The following is a 26,369-nucleotide window of genomic DNA, read 5'->3' as shown; positions in this document are numbered from 1 at the left end:
TTGAGTGCCAATGAGACAACTCTCCATCTAAGTCACAATGTATAAAAAGTTGTTAACAATTATAGGTCAAAGTACGGCCTTCAACACGGAGCCTTGGCTCACACCGAACAGCAAGCTATAAAGGGTCCCAAAATGACTTGTGTAAAACAATTCAAACAGGAAAACCAACGGTCTAATCTATATAAAAAACGAAAAACACGTATGAACCACACCAACAAACGACAACCACAGAACAACAGGCTCCTGACTTAGGACAGGTGCATAAAAATGTAGCGGGTTTAAACGTTCAAACAGGCGCCAACCTTCACCTATTCCATTGAAAATTTCTGTAGAAAATCCAGGATCCGGCTCGGCCAATGTTGAACAACAAGTAACACGGGTGTCATTCGGTTTATCGAGAAAAAAGATCGTGAAAGAATACCTAACGGTGGTCAAGTATTACGATTGGATCGTGAAAGCTCTGGTATAGGATCGTGAATTCAATCTTATCGAGAAGACATATGCAAGGTCAATTACTAATCTAATATAATGAATTATACGGACAAATTTACAAAAAAATAAAACTGTCTGTCAAAATGGTTCAACATAATGGTCAGTATCTGAGAAAAATCAAGGTTTAAAAGTAAACCGTTCTTACAAAACTACAAAAGGCAGATTGCTCCTCGACATTTCAATGACATTAAATATGTAAACAAACAAGATTTTTTTCATAATTCGAATGACTAAACAACTTTTCTTTGAAAAAATGTCATTCCATTTTAATGATTCAAATGGTTCTTACAGTTATTTTGTGTTAGCATAATCGGAAATTTTGCAAAAAATGGAAATATTTACAAAAAATTGATTTTTTGGATCGTGAAAGATAGTGTACCGCTTTTTGAAGATCATGAAAATGATCGTGAAAGATCTGATGCTATGAAAACGTTCAACTCACTATTTAATTATATGGTAATTTATATTTTTAATTGGTATAGCAAATATTGGATTTGCATGACTAATTCCGGTTCTCTTTTGTTGGTGAATAGGGCTATAATCATTCAATGCCATTGGATCTGATTATCTTATAATACCAAACCGACTAGGTGCCTTATAGCAATATCAGTCCTATTTTCCGTCCTTCATAAGTTTTGATTTCTTATACAAATTTAAGATTGAGAATAGAACCTAATCGGCTAAATTACAGTTCAAGCTGGGCATCATGCACAATCGATCGCGAGGTACGTTGATTGGTAATTTCCCCACTAAGTTGGTACAATGACGTATAGCTATTGTGAACAGACTGATCAAACAATCGAGTATAAATAACGTTATCTTGGTACCTTTTTAGTTTATGTCAGCGCAGCCACGAAATAAACAATAAATTAGCCAAAATTGTCATAAGATGAACGCATGAATTATACACCTTATAACTGAAGGTAACATCCCTTAAACAAAACAAAACAAAAACAAAACAAAAAAACGTACACCGGCATTTATTTTCAGGGCGGATGCATTAAGCATTACAGATACATATATACTTTTACTTTTTTCAAAAAATTACGCTCCTGAAGGCCCTTTTATCTTGGAGATCTACTTATCTAGACACGTTTTTAGTTGTTTCAATGACTTTGAAGGAAAAGTGTTGAATTAATAAAAAGTGAAAAAAATGAAAGCACTAATGTCCATTCTTATTAAAATAATTACAAGCTTCAACTAGTATATCAATTGGTATAAGAAATATTGTTTTCTGATTATTAAGTCTGGTCCGGTGCGGGAGTTTGCGCTTTTTGACAGGACATTTGCACTTTTTAAAAAAGGACATTTGCGCTTTCTCAACATAACATAAAAAGCATCAACCTTTCCCCATTATGCTTGTGTCAGATGAAAACGACAACACTCCAAGAGAGTTGTTGGGAGTAAATTCCTTATAACAACCATGACTCTTTCTAAAATTCAACAGGTACAGCAGGTGGTTTAAAAATAAAATTTCGGTCTTCACAAATTGAAACAATCTTAAATAAACTATGATAGTACAGTTCCTCAGACTATCCATGCAACAGAATAATCACAATAGTAATATAAATTCCAATTCATTAAATTGCCAATCGGTGAAATAATGAAACAGAATGTTATTTACTCTGAAATATTCGCAAATGTAAGCAAAGGCTGCGCGCAAACGTAAACAGAAATTAATCCCCAAATGCGTGCTAATCTAATGCGCCCCCAGAAACGTATACTTTATTCTTTATAATATGTCTGGTTTACCCGAATATTTTTTTCTGAATTTCTCGTTTGTTCGGATGAAAATTCAAAGAATATGTGAGACTTTGATAAACTTTCTAAAGATTGCAGGTATACAACTATTATAGGTAAAAACGCAAATTAATGTCTTGTGGATTTTGTGTAGGTGTATCAAAATTAAAAGTGAAAATGTCCTTTAGTGTTACAGGTAAAAAAAAAAGCACAAACGTCCTGCGTCTGTCTGGTTACGCATTGTCTTTCACGATAATGCGTTGCCCGATCTTTCACGATCAATTTAAATGAAAAATCAACAAAATTCGATGTTTTTAATAACAAAATGAACGGTTTTAAGGGGGAACAAAACTTTTATTTTACTGTTTTTGTCTGTCACACCAAAGATTCAGTTTCAAATATATCATTATATATTGGAATGTAGTCATTATAGGTACAAAATGTGTTCTTTTTTTAATAAATCCCATACACTTGTGTTGCGCCTTTTGTGTTTTCTCATAAAGTACTGCACATTTTATTTATCTTATTGCACAGTATTATTGAGAAAGTTGAATCATTTTGACAGACATAATTTTTTTTTCGGATGTGTTCCGCGTTTTGAAAATACAACAGATTTTTCACAGATTTTGAAGTAGAATTTCAATTAATTACATTCACGATCCGATACCAGATATTTCACGATCCGATCGCAATGCTTGACCACCGTTAGGTATTCTTTCACGATCATTTCTCTCGATATACCGATTGACAGTCGTGAGTAATATGTAGTTAGAGTCAAGTAATTATATTTTAAATGGCTAAGAAGGTACGGTAAAGCAATTACAATTTTACAATACAGCTGGTTTAGAATGTGTACTAATTTTCAATAAGTCAACAGCAAGGCATACGATATGCAAGTTAGTGGTCATCTTTTTGCAACGGGACTGGACTGCACAATTTTTTAAAAGGATATTGCAAAATCCTGGGTTATTGTTTTGGTATAGAACGGCTGGCGACGCGGCACCAGCTGTTTCCTCGCAATAACTTAAGAACATCAACAATGCTTTTCAAATTTGAATATGTTGTTTATGATGACTAAATTGAGGTCGGGTTCGATATTGACGATTTCATTATGCAATTCGGTAGTAATGTTACTTGTTTGATTGGGAAATGACACTGTTTGTCGTATCCGTGCAATTATACTTGCCAACCGTTCAACCAATGATTCTCAAATTTTGATATGTTGTTTCTCATGACAAAATAGAGGTTAATTTTGATGTTGACGAGTTAAAGTGCCATCTTTAAATCAATCATACGGTCCTTATGGCCTTTTACATCTGACTGCGTGTTATGGGTTGAAGGCCATATGGTGACTTATAATTGCTTAATTACGCTTCATTTGGCCCCAATTGGATAGTTGTCTCCTTGGTTATTATATCACATCTCCTTATGTTATAAAATTTCAGCTGCCAGTCTATTGAATAGTCAAGATCCGTTATTGACACTGCTAAACAGTTATCGAGTATAGTATTAAAGTACTTTTTAATGGTCAAGAAGTGAGTGGATGACCAAATCCTTTAAATTCTACTAAGTTCTGGCGTAATTTTCTTTAAGTAAATTTTTACCGCGTAATTAATCTGTAACATAAACAGTCGGGTTCAAAATAATTTTGTTACTAGTACTACATTTGCCTTTATTTATTGGCTGCTTGAAATCCAGGTGGAACTATTTATGCATATTTAGGATCAAAATAATGAGTGAGGTGAATATTTCTTGCTTTGTACTAAAACAACATCCTGAGTAAGATAGTTATATAGCTTGACTAGAAGTGGTTGAACCAATAACCCACCTCTAATTATTATGACCAATCACAATACAGCATCACCTTGGTCTCGTTGGAACTCTTTAAATCCCCCCCCCCCCAACATAAATGGGGAATGTGTCCATGGGACACAGATGATGCCCCCGCTTGCATATCATATAAAGTTATAAAGAGACATAACTGAAGAACGGTAAAAGTGACGCTACCCAAATTTGTTATTGATCTGAGTTTTGTAGTAATAAGTCAGGCGCGTAGCAACCCGTACGCAAAAACGCAGTTGCGTACACATCGAAAATTTGACAAAAATAAAAATATGGCAAATCTAGTAAGAATAAAACTAAAGTAATAGAATAAATTAAAAAGTATTATAAAAATATGCTAATAGTCACTTTGTAACTATATTTCGTTCCGGAAACTAGTCTACTCTTTTCAATCGTGATTGTGTTGCTGATGCAGACAATTAAAATAGCTGAGTCCTCGGGTGTCCGAACACAATTGTTACGGCTGCAATGCCTCCTTACCCTGACATCTTTTCTGAAGATTTCAAAATAACTGATGAAATAAAATATGACGTTCTTGAGCAGCAAGTCATTCTTATGATTATCCTGTGAGATATGTATAGTCTTACATAGGTCGTCATCATGAACAGATTTTTTCAAACAGTCCAGTCAAACTTAATTTAAACTTAAGATTGTTAATGGTAATTTTCTTGCAACGTCTTCGCCGTTTTTTTTTTTATTTGACGACCAACGGGTTTTTACTTTTTTATTCTGCGTTCGGTCGTGCAAGACGGGTGCCTCGTTCAACGTGTTCCCCCGATTTAACTATACGTGCCTCGAGATTAAAAGTGCTTATTCTCCATGTTCATTTAAAGTGCTTGTTCTCCTTGCTTGGTAAAAATAAAATACTCTCGTTTTGGAAGTTGATAAATAGAAATCTGAAATAATTTGATGCTTTTCCTTGTAGATTTCGGGACTTCAAACGTATTTATATATAGTTAAAGAATTCCAAATTATGATATTATAAACAAGGATTTATACTCGGGAAACTTTAATATACTTAACGTATATGCATGTATGCCGGTCTCGACGGCAACGACAGAACGATCTTTCGGTACCATGAGAAGACTACAGAAATACAATGAAAACCAATCGTTTATCTGGGCTTGGTCTATTGAACATATAGCGTGAAAAACAAATTTCAACAGACACGGTTTTGGACATCTTCAGTACAGTAGAAGAAAGGAAAGGAAATGGTCATTGACTTTCAGAATTAACTTTAAGAATTAAAAGCTAAAAGAAAGACTGTTTGTTCTCTTATAAAATAAAACATAGAATAATGTGATTCCATTTATTTATGTATTTTCTCAATAAAAAAATCCATTTAAGTTGCACGGTGTTGGCTTAGAAATTTGAATTTTCTAATGTATAGTGGGTTGAGACTGATTAGGTAACAATTAAAATATATGGTGGTGGCACTATATATTTTAATTGTACCTAATATATAAACAAGTTCTACCAAGTTTACTTTCTCTAATTATTTTTTTTTTCAAATTTAATTATTTTAAAAAGTTGACTTGTTTACTCATTCAAATAAGATTTCTGTGAGGTCATTTTTAGTCCCAGGAAATCGCGAGAATGCAGGATTTTGCATCATTTACTCCAGAGCTTCTGGGGGCCTTGAGCGGCCCCAGACCCCTCGCCGTATGACTTCCTTCCCCGGCATTGAGTACACACCATTTTGGCCTAGCTACGCCCCTGGCGAGAATGCAGGATTTTACATCATTTACTCCAGAGCTTCTGGTACCTTGAGCGGCCCCAGACCCCTCGCCGTATGACTTCCTTCCCCGGCATTGAGTACACATCATTTTGGCCTAGCTACGCTCCTGATAAGTATTGTGTATAAGTTTCATAACATTTGGTTGAGGCAAACTTAAGTTTGAGAACGGAAACAAAAAATTCAGCAATTTTTCCTTTTGTAAAAGGGCATAACTCTAGAACAATAAACGTGACGCCACCAAAAATCAAATTTTTTCTGTATTTTGTGGTAATAAGCATTGTGTATTATTTTCATAACATTCGGTTGAGGTAAACTTAAGTTAGAGAACGGAAACGAAAAATTCAGCAATTTTTCCATTTGTAAAGGAGCATAACTCTACAACGGTTTAAGTAACGCCACCAAAATTCAAACTTGATCTGTGTTTTGGTAATAATAATCATTGTGTATAAGTTTCATAACATTTGGTTGAGGCAAACTAAAGTTAGAGAACGGAAACGAAAAATTCAGTAATTTTTCCATTTGTAAAGGAGCATAACTCTACAACGGTTTAAGTGACGTCTCCAAAATTCAAACTTGATCTGTGTTTTGTTGGTAATAAGCATTGTGTATGAGTTTCATAACATTTGGTTGAGGCAAACTAAAGTTAGAGAACGGAAACGAAAAATACAGCAATTTTTGCATTTGTAAAGGAGCATAACTCTACAACGGTGTAAGTGACGCCACCAAAATTCAAACTTGATCTGTGTTTTGTGGTAATAAGCATTGTGTATAAGTTTCATAACATTTGGTTGAGGCAAACTAAAGTTAGAGAACGGAAACCAACTTTTGGACGGACAGACAGTCGGACGGACGTACGTACGGACAGACAAGGGTAAAACTTAATGCCCCCTCCGCTACGGCGGGGGCATAACGGCGGGGACATAAAAAGAAGAGTTCTGCTTGCAAGCCAAAATACTAACAAGGGGATATGGGGTTTCATCAACATCAAAAATACTTCTGTGATTTTTTATAAAGTTCATTGGAATTTACAATTCATTTCAAAGATAGATAGGTTTTTGCCTGTTGAAACAAGGATCAGGGGTGACGATGGTTCTAACAAATATTGATGTGTTTGTTGTCATCTAATGAAAGATTTTTAATTTTTGCATCCTAGAACAGGTCTTTAAAGTTAAAACGAGAAGCATTTCTGATAACTCTGTGTTCAATAACTACTTGTCCACGGCAATGAGCTGACACAATTGCATGTTGGCATCCCGTTTTTTTACCTTTTATTTACAAATCGATTTATAACACGTGCATTTAAAATGATAGGAGCATTATATGCAACAGAAAAGCGTCTATGTGGAAAAATTTCATGGAGCAACTAATTTTGGAGCGGCATGCGGACCAAAAATTTGCAGAAGCGGTAATTTTTTTTTATTGAAAAGTTAATTTCTCCAAAACAGGAGCGGGAAAATCCAAAGAATTATTCATTAAATTGGTGTGGCCTTATGTTTCTTTTTGTATTTTAAGAGGACTATAAAAGCGTTGACTGCATAAATTTGTACAAAATGAGATTAGGAAAACGCTTTAATACCGTAATAAATCTACAAAAATATTTAAGCATTCAATTTTCAATTTAAACAAGATTTGACGTAAACGTCAACAAGACTTGTGTGATTTACCAGTTTATGTTAGGGAATAGTGTCGATACAACATTTATATATGCGGAAAATAAGTGTCCTTATTATAAATGACTGAATCTGAAATATCTGCTGACAAGGATCTGATTATGTTTCAAGATTAGGAGCTTCAAAAGTGCAGGAATACAATGCTTCCACCTTGAACGCACAGAATTTTCAAAATAGAATCAACACTAAAATATTTTCTAATGCAATTTATTACAAGCTGATGAAAATAGGAAGTATCTCTTATATTTTGAACTCAGCGACCAGAAATCTAAATAAAAACAGAAGATTCTTACTCGTCCTTAACATTTCCGTTTGATGTGTGTATGGACGGTTTACCTAATGGGATGGCACTTCCATTAACACGATTGTTAAGTTGTTTTTCATTTGTATTTTTCAGATAGGCTTGAATGTAAAAATTAGAAAACAACAAGAGAAATGTTGCAGCTCCTAAAACAAAGATCCATACCATGTAACGTGGATAACCACAGTCGATAAACAGTAACTGTGAGCAGTGTAGTAAGATTAGTACAAACTGGATCTGGAAAACGAAAATATATACATATTATACTCTTCATAGACGCATTTTCCAATATAAAAATGTAACGATTCTAAACAGTTCAAATATTGTCATTGTTTTGTATTTATTGCATTCAAGAAACCTTAACGATATTTTTTTTAATTTTTGTTGAAAAGTTCACGAAAAAGGTTTTTTTTTTTTTAAAATGAGGAGTGTCGACGAGACAGCAGTACAACGACAAAAATAGTCAAAAGACACAGTCTTCAACAAAAGACGTCTGTACAATATGTCGATCTCTAAATCGTCCCCAGCTAGAAAAGTTGTGAATTAATTAAACAAAAAACCATCAAGGATATTTTGTCATTATGTGTTATTTTTTCTGTCTTTATAATTATCAAGATCTTGTCTGTCCTCCTTTGATAAACATTTACTCACAACACCTCAGAATTCTTAAATAAAACGTTGAATTGTATTTTGCTAGGCAAATTAAAACTTTGAGTTGTAGTTATCTTCCTTTGTTCATGATTGTACATTTGTAGTTGAACCAATTTTTATAACAGATTCATACACCATGCATTACTTATGTAATATTTAATAATAAAATGTTTTCTTGAAGTATGGTTATTCAAATACACATTATATTGTAACTTAAATATCAAAGTACAGCATATCATCTATAAATTGTATGACATTGACTGGATAGGATTTAATTAAGACACCGTTTACACTTGTACGAAATTGAACCGATCTTTATTTGAATTGATCTTAAAAAGACCAGTTCGCGTTTACATATGCACAAGCGATCTTATCAGTGGGATATCCAGTGAACGAAAACAAAAGAAAATTCACTCTTCTTATGATAGAGTCGATAAAGTCAATAGTAAAACAATACCGGTGACGATACTGATCAAAAGTTATTTTTAAATAATAATTGTACATTTTAAAGAAATTATTTGTTAAACTGTGCTATTAGAAATACACATGCAAATACACGATGTTTTATGTTCAGTATTTATCGAGATAATTGCTTTATAAGCTTGTAAAACTAAAATTTAAAAAATGTTAATCTTTGCTGCATATTTATAAAAAATTGGAAAAAAATCATGTACATACAAAATTAATTCGAAAGATCTTTCGGGTCACCAATTTTCGGAGTGTTCCAAAAAGTCCTTAGCATGTTACAATTTCCCAAAGTATGCTTATTTTTTCACACCTAAGTTATCGAGCACACCGGTCTGTTCTTGTCACATGTATATTCACTAGAGAAATATTATCTTTTCGTGAATATAAAATTTTTAAAGTCTGTCTGTGCAGGTTAAGAAATTAAAGATAATTATTTTTATAAAGTAGGCATCTTTCTATTATTTCGTCTCAAGTTTTGTACATGTATTTTCGGTCTTCTCGATCTATTCACATGCAGTGTTTACATCGAAATTAGGTCTGTTTGAATTTGCTTAGTAACTTAATTTCAAAAGTGCCAATCTTTGCTGCACACAACCGATTCCTTTGGAATTTCCCCCCTGACTTACTCTGATCTAGCTGTATATATATATACGAATAATTAGCATGTTCCAGAGATGTATACAGACAGTAAAAAATTAATTGAAGTTGGTACTTAATTTACTCGCATAGCAACATTTTAAATCAATTTTACACCAAGCTTCTAAAGCCTGCTGTACTCGTCGTTTGTTACTAAAGGAGGGAAATGTTACCACTGAATGGAAGTTTTGTTTTTATTTCAACTTATTTCTATTTTTACTATTTACCAGAACGGTTACAAGGAAGTAATTATTTACATAGGCGACAATGGTAGCCTTTTTTGGTCCTGCGTTTTCACTATCAAAGATCCATAGAAAAAAATGTCGAATTCTGAATTATCAACACCTTTGGGTGTAATTGAAACTGCAAAACACATATGGTGCCGCAGCTTTTTTGATAGAAAAATTGCATTTTTTAAGGGTACTCAACGGTTCCGGAATTTTCGAAATAGTATAAACGAAGAACACCCCTTGCTAAATTTGGCACAGAAAATGTTGCTCGTCACAGAGAGTTTTCTCTAAATTTCTCGCTATTTCTACACCAATGGCCAACACTCATTTCTCACTATTTCAATTTTGATTTCTAATTACAAGGGCAGCAGAAAATAAATTTACTTCTACCTATTATCTTGGATGTAAAATCTAGGTGGCGCCAGTCATCTTTATTTACTTCCTTTTAACCATAATTGATAGCGTCCTTGCTAAATTGGGACAAACAGAGAAGATCTAGGTTTCAGTGTTTACAGGGGAGGTAATATTTTGTCACTATTATTTAATCTAGTGCGTTTACACTGCAACTTAAAAGAACCGGTCTGACATGATTACTTTACATTTCGTAAACAAATAATCGCAAAAATAGAATAGTATAATAACGTGTGCATCTCGAGCGGACGATAACACACCGCAAAATCATGGACAAAATAGTTGGATCATTGAAATTTCGTATGCAGTTATTAATTATCTTTCTGGTTCATACGTCAGACATTCGGTCACTGTGTTTGAAGATGAGGATTTGCAGATAAGAAATAGAATATATCGATTCAGAAGAATGATCCAAAAACGGCGGAATCTATGTTTACTTTTCTTATCCCATCCATCGTTTTTAAACACGTGTGTTTATGCCGCCGAACATGCGCAGGTTTATTTTCATATCTAAATATAACATTCAACTGAAGAAAGATCGATCGCGATAGATTTAAGCGTTAAAAAACTTAACACTTGAAGAAAGATCGATTCAAATAAGATCGATCTTTTTAGAACCACCTCTGGAGGTAGACTTTTTAAGTCCGATTGAAGATCGATCTTTCCCGTTCACATTTGAATAAAGATCGATCTTAAGTTCTCAGGAAAGATTGATCTTTTTTACAAGTGTAAACGGGGTCTAATGATCACTTCACTGCACGACTTTGTTTCAACTAACAAAGCTATTGATAAACCAAGTGAAGATATAGATATCAAGTCAGTATCATAAGGGTTTTGATTGCATTTCAGGCAATTTTTACCCAAAAATTAAATAAAAGTTTACAGAGAATGTACAATAAAAATACAAATACAATAGTTGAGGGGAAACAGATGCAGTACGATAATGTTAAATGAAGTACAACGTTAACAATATGATGACATACATTATAATAAACGGTTAAACTAAATATGAAGAAATCAGTTTGATGCTATGCGTTTCTATGGAGGGACTAACCTTTTTATTAATACACGTAATGAATGAACACAGTTTTTTTTTTAAACTGATTGGTTTTATTTTTGATAACTCTCAACAGAACAGTCTATAGTTTATATTTTTGGAGAATTTTGTATCGATGAGTACCACGTCTACTTGTATTGGTCAATAAGCCTCATTTTGATGCTCTGAATTTGCCATTTTGAGAAAATTAATGTCCATTTTGTAGTTGGAAATATTCATATTGAACATGCATCATCCATTTAATATTTTCACTCTTTTACAGTGTGTTGATAGAACGCAATCTTGTAAATCATTTACGACAATTTGTTTTCGTCTGAAAATAGTTTGCACCAATACAGCTACACAAAGGCAGTACAAGACAATGTCGTATATACATTTGGCGCATTCGGTACATTTATCCTGCAATCAGCCAAGTATTGTACAAATAACAGGTACACAAATAAATTTTTGCTCTTGTTTCCCCTCTTCATGTTGAGCAAGCGGTAGTGTGGATATTTCTTTTTGCGTACCAGTTCATTTTGGGGTCCACTTCGCGGTCCGCGTTTAAACTATGTCGATTTCTTTGAAAAATTGAGACAATGATTTAGATTTAACAACTAAAGTTTCAAGTATTGGGTGTAAATTTCAGGATAAAAACAATATATGTACATTGTCGGAAAATATAAATTTATTTTTACTCGCTGCGAAACAGAAGAAAAGCTCGGCGAGCCTCGCTTTTCGTCCTGTTTTTAAAGCTCATACAGATAAATTTTATATTTTCCGACAATGTACATATATTGTATATTTATAAGTTCACGACATTGAAAGGATTATTATTCATGGAGTTTCCATCTTTACGTGTTTCGTGATGATCGAAATTTGATACTGACAGAAAAAAAATGTCTTAGGTTGGATCATTTTAAAGGTAAAAACCTCAAACTACAGATCCGACGATCGAAATTTGATACTGACAGAAAAAAAATGTCTTAGGTTGGATCATTTTAAAGGTAAAAACCTCAAACTACAGATCCGACGAATTACAAACCACCAAAACTAACATTTAAATACTTTGATAATAAAATATCTCTTGTAACTATACTTACAATTTGAAATTTTGTCATATACTTTTTCCACCATAAGTACTTTTGATATTTTGGTCCCATGGCGGACAGACCATAATACGTATACATAAAAAAATGAACAAGCGAGTTGATAGTGGGAAAAAATGCTGTCATGCCACCTGCAAATTTATTACAAATATTCTTTATATGTTCCTAGATTTTAGAAAACAAATTCTTTTATGTAATATGCAGCATTTGTAAACAAACCTTAAGTATTTATTATAAAGAATAATTGCAAAAAAGTTTTTGAGATGCACATACTTCCTAATCTAAAATTGTTCATACATTATAGGGGACACAATTGGGATCAAGTATAGAATACGTAATTGTAGTTTCATTTTTATAAAACAATTGTAGTTCCTTTTAATTGTATGTGAATTGTATGCATTTAAAGTATTGTAAAGATTAAATGGTCGACAGGTCAGCAGGTCGACAGGTCAGCAGGTCGACAAGTCAGCGGATCGACAAGTCATCGGGTCTACAAGTCAGTTGGTCGACAAGTCAGCAGGTTAAATGGTCCACAGGTCAGCAGGTCTACAAGTCACAAGGTCGACAAGTCAGCACGTCGACAGCTTTTAAAAAGTTTATTAGTGAGAATATTTTATCGACCTGCTGACTTGTCGACTTGCTGACCTGTCGACCTGCTGACATGTAGACCTGCTGACTCAATACTTCAATTGTTGGAGACCAATTATTTATATGCTGACTTGTCGACCTGTCGACTTGCTGCCCTGTAGGGTTAGGATTAGTTTAAGGGTTAGGTTTAGATTTAGAGTTAGGGTTAGTTTTAGGGTTAGGGTTAAGGTAAGGGTTAGCCTGCTGACCTGTCGACATGTAGAACTGCTGACTTAATAGTTCAATTGTTGAAGACCAATTATCTATATGCTAATAACCTGTCGACTTGTTGCCCTGGGTTTGTTTTAGGGTTAGGGTAACCCGGTTAGGGTTGGTCTTTGACTTTTAAAAAGTTTCTTAGTGAGGATATTTTATCGACCTGCTAACTTGTCGACCTGCTTACCTGTCGACCTGCTGACTCAATAACCCAATTGTTGGAGACCAATTATTTATATGCTGACCTGTCGACCTACTGACTTGTCGACCTGTCGACTTGCTGCCCTGTAGGGTTAGGGTTAGGGTTAGGGTTACTTGTCGGCCTGTTAATATATTGTTTAAACCTCGCTTATGTCTCAGCGTATGAATATTATAAATATCAGCGAAAGAATAGAGCCGGAACTTCTTAAACGTATACTATACTTGAGCCCCGAATTGCTTTATTCAGAGCTCTTGTTGAAAGTATAAACTTTATCATCCCGGTTTTTTGTTCTTTTATTGTAGAAAAACGTCTTGTGATAGCCAGCGATTGTATGCTATAGTTGGATATATAATGATAAGTCACGTGTATCCGCCTCCTGGATTAAAATAAGGAAACAAATAAAATGTATGGTACCCTCTGAACTGCTGTGAAAACACGGGTTTGTTTTGAAAACAGCTCCGATTCAAATAGCCAGATACGTGTCTTGATATTGTATCAAATGAGACAGAAAACATGAATAGATTAACTTTTATCATATTTTAAATTGCCAAAAGGTAGCGAAAATCGTACCATGTGACCTGAAATGTTTTGCACGCAGCACCTAGGCTATCGTCCCTTCTCTGAATATGAAAATATACAAAAGTTAATTAAGTTGATAACATTTTGAGGTTTTATTTTCAAATACGAGTACAGAAAATATTTCAGCAGTTAAGTTCCTAAATTATTTGGAAAAAATACATACCGCCCGCAAACTTTACACCAATCCATACAAATATTGGCATAATAAAATGGTGAAGAACATGCAGAAATGAAACCTGTGAGAACTTTTTCTTGAGAATAAAAAATACCTGAAAAGTAGACAATACAAATGACATCATCATCACCATTTTATATTATTATTATTATTATTATTATTATTATTATTATTATTATTACAACTTAAATTTTGATTTACAGTATAATAATTAATTGAATACAACGACAAGAAAATTCAAAAGACATCTAGAGGTCAGTACACGGTCTATATAAATATATGATTGAGTAAGTGTTGCTTGCTTAACGTCCAATGGCAATAATGTGATGCTTATTCAGGACGATAACAAATTATTCATTATAACAATAGGTTCTGCAATGTATATCGACAGGGATAAAGGGCGGTAAATTAGGACTAACACTGTAAAGGGCGGTATGTTGGATAGATGCAAAATTCTGCCTTGCACCAGGCCATCTACGGACCCCTTAGAGAACTTTAGCAAGGGTTCTTTAACGAGCAAGGAGCGTAGCATACACTTTACTGCCTTACATACAAAACTTTGTCAAGCTCTAAATCGCCTGTAATATTTTAACAGGAAACATCAAAGATATTTTATCAACACCAAATTATTTTTAATGACAAAAAAAACAATAGGATATAAAGAAAGACAAGTTCTGACGAGAACTCTGACTTCATTGCGCACACGAACATGAGGTGGGGTAAAACTGTAGGTTTTAAGCTCTCAACCAAGTCCTTTTCAGCATAGATCATTGAAATAACAAAAGGTACATGAAAGTACTTAAGTTATAAAAAATATATGCTCTGGAAACGGACTTAAATCTGAATATACCAAGTATTTAAAAATGCTAACATAATATTTCGAAAAATCGACATATGTATGTCAAACCCACTGCATATTATCATATCAGTGTTCTATCTTTAATTTTAAATGATTTGTGCCTGTTTTTTTTCATTATTTTTATTCTATTAAAATTATTTTTTGTCTTATACAACACAAATGGTAAAAAAAAACGAGGCACATATCATTACAATTTAAATCTAAACCACTGTTATAAAATGCAGTTGTCTATCGATACCAATACCAACTTTAGTTTCAAATTGTAATTTTCCTTTCATCATACTCGCATAGTGTGTTTTATTCTACCTCATATTACTCTAAAAATGAGTTGTAAAAATATCTCGTGATTTTTCCAAAGAATCTGTATCTTTTCTTACGACAGTCTTCGTTATATTTGTTTGAAATAGTGTTTTGGAAAGAAAAATCAAGCTTTTCCCTTGAATATTCTTTAACGCATTTAAATTTGGTGATTCTTCTTTTGACTAAGTGATCTGTTGTAAATAAAGTATTTTGTAGGCCGCACAGATATCTTATTTTTAACAAAATTAAATTTATTCTTTCAAATATGCTAAATGGAATAATTTTGACTGATATTAAAATGTAGTTCAAAGTTTGTTTTTTCATAAATCCAATGGTGTAATACAAGCCAGAGACAGTGTGAACTCTAAGATAAATGTTATATGGTCTCTTTTTCTTCTTTGCAGAATGTGAATTTATATTACTGTTATTCATCTTAAACTTATAAAACAGTTTCTCTAATTCTTTGACGATTAAACCCATTCTAGACCAATTGTTTAAAAAGAATAATCAACGCGTGGTTGCTGAAGGCGATGATCTCAGTAGATGATTGGCTAAGTTAAAAGGTCATAACCTTTATCACCTCTCAGGATGAGGTGTTAGAAATATTGACAACTCTATTTAGTAAAACTTTTACTTAGTGGAAATAGTTTGACCTTCAGAAATTGTTGTACAAGTTGTTTACTACACGTATTACATATGAATATATATTTCATTAAATGCAATGTTTTTGATTAAAAGTGGTCATTTATAAATGTTTGCTTCCATTTGATTGAGAGATGTATAAATGAAGTTTTTGCACATCAATTCCGTAGGTGTATGGCGCAGAAATCAGGAATGTGGAAGGCACTCGAAGGAAATTGTCGTTTATCAAAAACGAAAATGTATTCCATAATCAGAAACAGATACATAGTTACTCGTGGATTATCAGATTTATCCATTCTCGATACTTTATATAAAAATATTGTGGTATGATTGTCAATGAGACAACTATCCACCAAAGTTCAAATGAGGTGGATGTAAGCAATTATAGGCAACCGTACGGCCTTCAACAATGAGAAAAACCCATACCGTATGGACGGCTATAAAAGGCCCCGACATGAAAAATATGAAACAATTCAATTGAGAAAACTAACGGCCTAATTTATAACAAAACAATTTACGAAAAACAAATATGATAGAAATGAACCAACGACAACCACTGCACAACAGGCTCCTGACTTGGGATAGACACATAAAGAATGTGGCGGGGTTAAACATGTTTGCGAGTGATCAACCCTTCCACTAACCTGGGACAGTGGTGTAACAGTACAACATAAAAACAAACTATAAAAATCAGTTGAAAAGGTTTAACTCATCAGATGGATACAAATAGAAATACATCTAACAAAAACACAGAGTGGACGTGGACGGGTACTCATACGTCCCCACAACAAAAAGACACTAAGTACAGATCTGAGAGTACTCGCAGTTTAACTATTTCCATCCGGAATAAATCCGATAATCCACAGGTATCAATGTAAAAATCTATATTTATTAGTTCCTAAAATTCTATGGACAATTATGTACTGTACACAGTTAGAGGCTCGGACTTTAAAATTCGACAATTTAACTATCTCCATTCGGAATAAATCCGGTAATCCACTGGTACCAATGTAATAATCTATATTTATTAGTTCCTAAAATTCTATGGACAATTATATACTGAACACGTACAGAAAAGCTTTGTGCTTCTTGTGAATCTTGTACAACAAGAGTGTAATATCCGCCATATCATTTTCCCATTTTCTTTTGCTGCAAACGTAACATGCTTCTCATTCAAACCCAATAGAGGTCATGTCCGTTAACCCTTTCAAATAAAATGCCTATAATATTGTAGTGAAGCAATCCCTTGGACTGTTTATTCTATCACATCATAATTATCAATAGATTTTGGCAACCTTTTCTTTATTTTTGTATCTATTTTTTTTTTGGCTTATTTTGATTATACTGCTTTACACATCATATTGGTTTGAAAAATATTTGAGAAATCGTAATATATAGGGATCTTTATGTATCCTTTAAAATCGAAGATATAATCACTTTTTGTGGCCTTCGGTAAAATGTTTGATATATAGACGAATCTATGACAAACATCTTTTTGCTTATAGGAGCGTTCAAGTGCATGACTGAAGCAGAACCTGAAATAATTTAAAATTCACAAATTAAAAAAAGATTGAATATGTTTTATATACTTGAATGGCTAAGTATTACTATAAAATCAGTGAACGTGAACTTTCTCGTAAAAGAAAATCCTTCATGTCAACCATATTTTAGTTTTGTTTGTATTAGGTTTACTTTATTCTATCTAAGTTGTACCCAATAGTATATTCATGATCTTAAAATTTGGTTGGTTATTATTTTTCATTGTTCATATATATATATATATAGTCGAAGTGGTTATATACATAAATATATGTAAATAATTAATCAATTCCGTTTTCCAATATACTTGCTGGGTTATCGACAATTCTATATATATATTGTATTTTTTCATGGCTCATATAGAATAAAAGATGTGAGCGTGTAGGGTGTACCAAATTAAATACACCAAATCATATAACAACTGCTAAGGAAAAGTTAGATTAACAAATGGGAAAGCATGGAAAATATATTAAAAAAAATTATCATGACTCTATCAATTCACTTATTTTTCACGTGCACTGTGTTGATTATTTATCAATGTCACGATCCGGTAATCTTCGGCAACACACTCAAAAGTTAATTAGCTTGCAATCATCAATCACCGAATGAAATATTATTTGTCGATAATTATAAGACGTTATAGTTTCGTAATAAATGTAAAAAAACGTGCATACAGGACTTTGTATAGTATATATGCATGCATTGGTTCAATAATTTCGATAACATTATAATTACAAAAACCTCGTTTCATGTGACTTTAAGAATGACTTATTAATCTAACAAGGAGTGAAGATGAATAGAATCATATCTTTGTATCACAACAAAACATGGCCTTGTATGGTGATATGTAAAAACCATTTAAAATGTTCAAAAATATCATCAATCTTGAAGATCGACTGGGATATATAGAAAATAGTGCACACGCTGAAATGTCTCGCCTAATATATACTGACCATTGATTTTATGTTGATAGTCATTAATATACAATTTCACTACAAGTATCACATTAACATTTATGATCCAAGAAAATGAGGTCAAAGTCAGATAAACCAAGCCGGAAATACATGTACACCTTTAATACAATCATTCCATACACCAAATATAGATGACCTACTGCTTATAATATAAAAGATCATAAAAGAAACAGACCAAACCATGGAAATTTTATATTGACCAATGAATCATGAAAATGATGTTAAGGTCAGAAAAAACCTGTCACACAGACATGTACGCCCTAAAATCATTCCATGCATCAAATATAGTTGACCTATTGGTTATAGTAGCTAAGAAACAAAGTTAACCAGGAAAACTGAACATTGACCAATGAACCATGAAAATGAAGTGAAGGTCAGATGATACCTGCCAAACAGACATATACACCTTACAATCATTCCATACACCAAATATAGTTGACCTAATGCTTAAAGTTTAAGAAAAACAGACTAAAATCGTAACACTGAGCAATGAACCGTGAAAATGTGGTCGAGGTAAAATTAAACCTGCCAGACTGACATGTACATAGTAAAATCTTTCCATACACCAAATATAGTTGACCTATTGCAGACAGTATTAGAATCAAAGTACTGAAGTATTGAAAATCGGATGACCGCAATTTCTGGTGGATGGTCACAAGCACTTGTCTCAGAAAAAAAATCACATGTATATACCTGAAAGTTAGGTTAAGAAACATAGATATATTTTTTTCTGAGACAAGTTCCTGTGTGGATAATGAATAAATGACACGGAATTCAACCTCACCGTTATGACTATTATATTGTAGTGATATAATCATTTGTTATCAGTATACTCTGGTTTGTTGTTATATATTATATTAATATTTGTATAACAGTTATATATAATTTTCATCCATTTGTATATCATTCTATTCTACTAATTTAATAATAGTGCAGTGCAAGTGCATGGTGGACACCATTCTGTAATAATTCGTTTTTCTAATAGATTGGATTTGAGTAGGCATTCATATTTACCCGCATTTGTTACAAAACGTTCTTGAGATATTCTTCCGCATGCGTTAACACAAATTTTTGGTATTCTTGATTTGTTATTGATATATTTATTTCTCACGAGAAAATATTTTCATATCATTTATTTATGTTCTTAAAATTATTTTCATGAATATTTATTGATGAAATTAATATATAACAAGCAATAATTATCAATTATTGACTTTTGACGAGGTCAATACGTTATATATGGACCTGTTCAGATTATATTGACCGAGGACGAAGTCCGAGTGTCAATAAAATCTAACAGGTCCATATATAACGTATTGACTGAGTGAAAGTCCTTAATTTATATATTACATATGTAAAAAAAGTATTAGAAAAATGGCGTTTAATGTTCTTTCTGCGTATTTTTAAATTGTATTTTGAAAGAATTTTAACATGTTATTAAAAATATCAATATTCTTTGAACAACTTCATAGCTCGTTTGATTCTTAGCGTCTGCATTTAACATACAATTCTTGAAATCTCCTTTTGATAAACTTGCAAATTTTCGTCTGCTGTGGCGCTTCCTCCATGGTTGTTATGTGTGACGTCATGACGTCATAAATCTAAATTTAGCAAGATTTTTTTATATTGACCGTCAATATACATATAAATAGAAACATAGCGTCAATATATTTAAAAATAGAAACAAGGCTTCGGATACATAAAATAACCTTTGAAACACGTGATCGTAATATCCAATGAAAACAGGAGAATGCTACACCATATGTAATATTGAATGTTATTTTGCACTCGATAATGTCCGCGTAATTATACGAAATACGTTCGGTAATCAGTCAAAAACGCAAGTCACGTGGGTAGAAATGTCTGCGGCAACATAACACCGGAATGCCCTCACTGTCATCCACTGTAAAAAAAGACCAAAACACTAAACTTTAACCACTGAACCATGAAAATGAGGTCAAGGTCAGATGACACCTGCCAGTTGGGTAGTACACCTTACATACACCAAATATAGTAGACCTATTGCTTATAGTATCTGAGATATGGACTTGACCATGAAAACTTAACCTTGTTCACTGATCCATGAAATGAGGTCGAGGTCAAGTGAAAACTGTCTGACAGGCATGAGGACATTGCAAGGTACGCACATACCAAATATAGTTATCCTATTACTCATTATAAGAGAGGAATTAACATTACAAAAAAATCTTAACTTTTTTTGAAGTAGTCACTAAGCCATGAAATGAGGTCAAGGACAATAGAATAATGACAGACTGAAACTTCATATCATAAGGCTTCTATATACAAAGTATGAAGCATCTAGGTCTTCTGCCTTCTGAAATATTAAGCTTTTTAGAAGTTAGTTAACGCCGCCGCCTCCGCCGGATCACTATCCCTATGTTAAGCTTTCTGCGACAGAAGTCGCAGGCTCGACAAAAACTATGGTTGAAAGAGGAATATATTTGACTGTGTAAAATCCAGCAAATGAAGCACATAAAAATACAGAATAACAAAATATATGATATGGAAAGAAAATTTATTACTTACCCCAGAAAAAATTCAATTAAAATCATTACAAAAAATACTATAGTGCAAAATGTGAAATTAAATGGCATAGAACATTTAATACGGAACTAGACTGACAATCAGTTTAGAAAACGCTTCACAAGCTGCCTGTATCAAACAATATTTTTTCAATGGAAATCACTACATAATATACATAACACTGAATTTAAATTGTACCAAATGCGAAAGTCCGATGACCTATGTAACTTATGTGGCAATTTTTTTTGGAAACCCAAGAGCATCTTTTCTATTACTGTTATAAGATTCAAAACATCATTGAAGAAATTAAAAGATTACTTACTATCTCTGTGCATAGATAAAACGCTTAACTTTGAGGTCAAAAACATGATTATTAGTTACAATCAAGATCTTGATAAAACGCAAATAAATAGAATCATGTGCAAAACAGTGTAGCCGAGACCATTGATTGGCGCGCTAAAATATCCCATTGACTGGGTCAGATTAGGTGAACGTTCGTCTGTAACGCCCACAACTCACGACGTATTTATTATAAACATTTAAACTGTGGGGTTGCCAAAGGGTCTCAGTATATATACGAACTACAGTGCACAGTATATTATATACATATTTTATTTGCGATCATAAAATGTACGAAGTCGTCCGTTACTATGTAAATTGGGTCGATTAAAAAAAAAGCTGAATATGTTTCTGTTGCCAAGGGTTTTTCACAAGTATAGTAGTTAGCAGAAAAGATCATCAAACTATACATTGTATACCGAACTGCGGCCAAGCTTAGCGAAAGGTCGTGCAACATAATCAGTCAAACAAACGTTATTAGATTAACTCGTTAAGGAACGATCGTTTTCATTGGTCAATTCAAACCTTCGACCTCACACCTGCGAAAATAGAACACGCGTACTATAAAGCTGAATGGACTGATCAGTATTCACGTAGCCGGTCAAGGTCGTTAAAAACTTCCATCGTCGTATTCACGTACATGATTGTGTTCTTGATTATCCCATGGCAATTCTAGCTTTTATACATGTGCATGTAAAATTTTAAACTTTAATCTTAACAGTCACGTCGAAATATTTAATTCAACTGTCTCCTCTCAATTGGTTCTGGATTAAGGGAGCTACCATTTTATTTTGATTGGGGGTGGGGGACTTGGATGAAACATTTTGTCCTGCATTTTTTTTAGTTGTTATCTCTGTCCTGTCTTTCTATTTTTCAGTCTGTTAGGTCCTGACTATTTATTAGTTTATCCTGATTTTTTTACATAAATCGTCATCCTGCCTTTTTTTTTGTCAAGTTGCTCACCCTGCCTTATCTTTTATTTAATGGACTTGATGAATTAACGTTGTACTTGAAATGAAACCGTACTTAACTACAAAAATAACCAAATTACATACTAAAGATATTGCTCGATTTTTATAGTAAATGGGTTTGTGTTATAAACTGTCATGTTCATTATTCATATTCTTTCATAAGTTTTAGGATAGTGTGATTTTTTTTCTGATTTAGTTTATTTGATTTTGAAAAAAAAAATCCCGAAATTCTAAGTAAATTCAGAACATGTAACCAGCCATGCTTTGTTTAGAGAAAAAATGGAGATGGCAAACCATGGCACAGTGGAAGGAAATGTACTTTATAAACTCCAGCGATATACTTTCTTAATTTATAATTAACTGTTTTGCTATCCTCGGTTGAAAATTATATATTGTAAATATTTAAATAGTTGCATAGAAAACAATCAGTTTTAAACAGTATGGTTATTCACTAAATGTATTGATAAAAGGTGACTCCATTTTTGTACATACTTTTACAGTAGTCATCCTTAATTTCTTAATATTTCGTTTATAAGTTTATCATACATGTATGATTTTGTATTTCATTTTAATACGCACGCATGCCACACGTTACTTTGGCGGATAGTTCAACAATGTTATGCAAAGCTCTATTCTTACGGTATGAAATTAAAGGATAAATTTTCAACCAATTAAAATCGAAAACAGTACATTTATATAGTTCCTTATAAACTACGACATTTCTCACAAGTATTTATTTATTTTTTAGTTCCACACATGCAAAAATAAAATCTTCGCCGATGAAACATTTCAAACCTTTTTACACCAACATGCCTTCACTGAATTCATTTGAATTTCGTGATGACCATGATAGTACATTGCATAGTACATCTTTATTCACGTGCACACATGATACGATCTTTCGGGGACAATTTGCTCGTTTATGACACGTCATTTCTGAATGACCAAACGCTTAGCTACTTTATTTTCGTTTTATAGCATGAAAAAAATAAAAGAGGAATGTGCAACCCATCATAAATTTGAAATGGATCAGTATTATGAGATCCTTATTATAAGTAACTACGACATTGTCAGGATAATAACCTAGCGTCAATATGAAAGAAATTAAAGTGGTTCATACATTCATCCGTATAAAAGCGGCACATGTATTTTATTTTATCCTTATATTTTTCATAGTGCGGTACAAGTGCTGCATGCATAAAGAATATTACTTAACACAAATTATTAGTATAATATTTCGACCCCACTATTTGAAATTCACAAAATACTTATTTAATTATTTCGACCAAAAATCATTGTTTTTTTACGTTCGTAGTAACGTAGTACATTCCATTGTCGGTCACCTGTGTCAATTCACGTGCACACTACAATTGTTGTTGTATTTAAATCTTTCGGCCAATGAAATGAGACGTTACAAGTTGTTTGTTTGTGATACGCCAGAATGTTATCAATGAATTATCAATCGCTAAACTTGACTGTACCTATTCAAAAACGTAAATGCAAATTTCACAAGGCTTGATCCAAATAGCCTTTTTACTGTCTAATAACTTGCAAGTACGAAAAAGACAGGAAAGAAGTATATTTTGTCTATATGTTTTGTGTTTGCACACTTTTTAAAGTTGATCATGCATTCGTTCTAAAATAAAATTTTGACCAGATAAAAGTTAAAAGATGACATAATTGGACAACCGCAATTGTTAAATCGCTTTGACGTCCGAAAAAAAGATAATAATCAACACATCCATTGTAACTTTTAAAGCCAGTTAAATCCTTTTTTGCTGAAAGAACGTCCGATATCATAAAAATTCATTATCAAAACATAACAAAAACACAAGTAAAGAACGTTTAAGTATTCAATATAAATCAAAACACAAAGGTTATTCCTGATTAGTTTTTCGAATTATTTTATTTAGGCGTTGAGACCCTTTGGTGAACCCACAGTTTAAATGTCTATAATAAATACGTCGTGAGTTGTGGGCGTTACAGACGAACGTTCACCTAATCTGACCCGGTCAATTGAATATTTTAGCGCGCCAATCAATGGTCTCGGCTACACTGTTTTGCACATGGTTCTATTGGAAATTTTGTAGTGTTTTCGGGAAAATTGAGTATTTGGAAACGTCGGAACGACATTAAATTCAACAAAACAGCATTTAATGAAACATTCATCCTCCGTTTTTCTAGGAAAGAGATGAATGATTTTATCAAAATGATCACTAAATCAAACAAAAAAAAATTATTTAGAATAGACAAACTTGACTGTTTATCTCAAATATTGTAATTACTATTAATGGTCGAATTTGCTTATTCTTTGCTCATTTTGTAGATATATGTACATGTTTATGAGAAAACTTGTGCCTCGATTTTATAGTTATAGTTATCATTTGAATACAAAAGGCACACTTTGAACTAGTGTATATCGTTTACACCTTCATTTACCAACAATCGCTATTATTTATATAAGTCAATTTCATAGTTTATATTTTATACATATTTATATTACATACTACATTTTCAGGTATTACTTTTTTGTAATAGTATTTGACTCACCACATATTGTGTTTCTTTATAAGTGCATATATATTTATTTCACAAATAATCCTTCATCGAAAATTCTAAAGTGTTTGAAGTGCGTGTCCTGTCGATGTCAATATCTAACAGCCATTTAACATACTTTTATTAATATTTTTTCGCTATAATATAAGATTATATTTCTAAATAAAACAAGTAATCATTTGCACACTGTACAATATAATTAACTCCTGTTATACACCATAAAACATTAAAGATTTGTATTCGCATATTATCGAAATCCAATAAGCATTTAAATAAAATAATGGTTTCTTTAAAAATCAAATTAGCTATCTCTTCTGAATGGGGACATTAAATGTGATGCCTCATGTAGACACGGCGCTATATTATGCTAGTTAAGAACTCTTTGACGGGTTCTTTAAAAAGTCATTTCTGTCCCTAGCTAGCACCCTCATTCATATTCCTACCCTCATTCAAATTCCTACCCTATTCGTGTATCTCAGTGATATAACTTTTTATACAAATTAATTACCTGAAACTTAAAAGTTTAGTCATTTTACATAGACGTGCTTGTCAAGGTTAGTCATTTTCTTAATTGCCTAAAATTTCAGGCATTTTAGAGTACACCTAAATTCAGTAAACGCCTGTAACATGTAAGTGTGCATCACAAGTCAGTTACTAGTGATGCACTTCTGATTATATGTTATAATCAGTTCAATTATAAAAATGATATTCAGTTTTGAATGTTTTGTCATATATAGTTACATTTTCATTTTAATAGTTTAGCCCAGATTTGGATACTTTGATTATTGTATTGTCTTGTATTGTTAAAAAATATTAACTAGTGCACTGCCTTTACTTATTTTCATACACACTTTTCTATATGCATTTTGTACAAGAATACCAGTTTTGTATTTTTAACTTTTAAAGTATCTTAATTAATACAATAGCACTCACTGTGTCTAACATTTCCAATAGTTTAGATATATAAAACATCCAACCAGTTCCAACCATCTGTAATAGAAATTAAAAAGCGTTCCACAAACAAACTATCTAACTATAATTTTTCGTCATACATAGAAATATTTATGAAAACTGAAAGGAAAACACAGATATGATACATGCCGTTTCAATCAGAGGTATAAGAATTCACTCACAAATCATATAATTCTAAAATAGGTTTGGGGATTTGTAACATATGGTAGTAAAACTGCAGTATACTCACAAGTATAATCGCAAAAAAATCTAGGTGGTATCGAAGAGAAGGTGAAAAAGTGGCACAATACAAAGGGAAAATTGCAAGTTCACAAATAATAAACGTTATAAAACTTGAGGCCAGTACCAAGTCTAATCAAATCAATGAATGACAGGCACTATATATAATAATACATAATAGAGTTAAGCAACATTTCTTTCCAATCACTGTTCTGAATATGATAATAAAAATAATATGAATGCTATTTTGGGGAGAGGCCTGTTGTCACACAGTTAAAAATAAAGAAGAAAGTTATTTTTTGTGTGTGTGAATATTAACATTGTTTTTTTT

General features: G+C 32.6%; 1 protein-coding gene and 1 long non-coding RNA gene across 2 annotated transcripts in view; both read right to left on the bottom strand.

Annotated features, from left to right (window-relative positions):
* LOC127728368 (uncharacterized) overlaps positions 1-26,369 on the bottom strand; it is a 242,517-nt gene that overhangs the window by 64,986 nt on the left and 151,162 nt on the right. The gene's annotated exons all lie outside the window — the stretch shown is intronic.
* Positions 7,674-26,369, bottom strand: part of LOC127728327 (elongation of very long chain fatty acids protein AAEL008004-like) — a 33,380-nt gene continuing 14,684 nt past the window's right edge. The window contains exons 4-7 of the mRNA XM_052235674.1: positions 25,781-25,837; positions 14,112-14,217; positions 12,319-12,455; positions 7,674-8,020 (exon numbers count right to left, since the gene is read on the bottom strand). Of these exons, the coding sequence (XP_052091634.1) occupies positions 7,772-8,020; positions 12,319-12,455; positions 14,112-14,217; positions 25,781-25,837 (549 nt within the window). The 3' untranslated portion in view covers positions 7,674-7,771. The remainder of the gene's footprint in view (positions 8,021-12,318; positions 12,456-14,111; positions 14,218-25,780; positions 25,838-26,369) is intronic.

The sequence above is a fragment of the Mytilus californianus genome, unplaced genomic scaffold (genome assembly GCF_021869535.1).
Source record: "Mytilus californianus isolate M0D057914Y unplaced genomic scaffold, xbMytCali1.0.p SCAF_2, whole genome shotgun sequence".
Taxonomy (NCBI): domain Eukaryota; kingdom Metazoa; phylum Mollusca; class Bivalvia; order Mytilida; family Mytilidae; genus Mytilus; species Mytilus californianus.
This window is presented reverse-complemented; position numbering and strand designations above follow the sequence as displayed.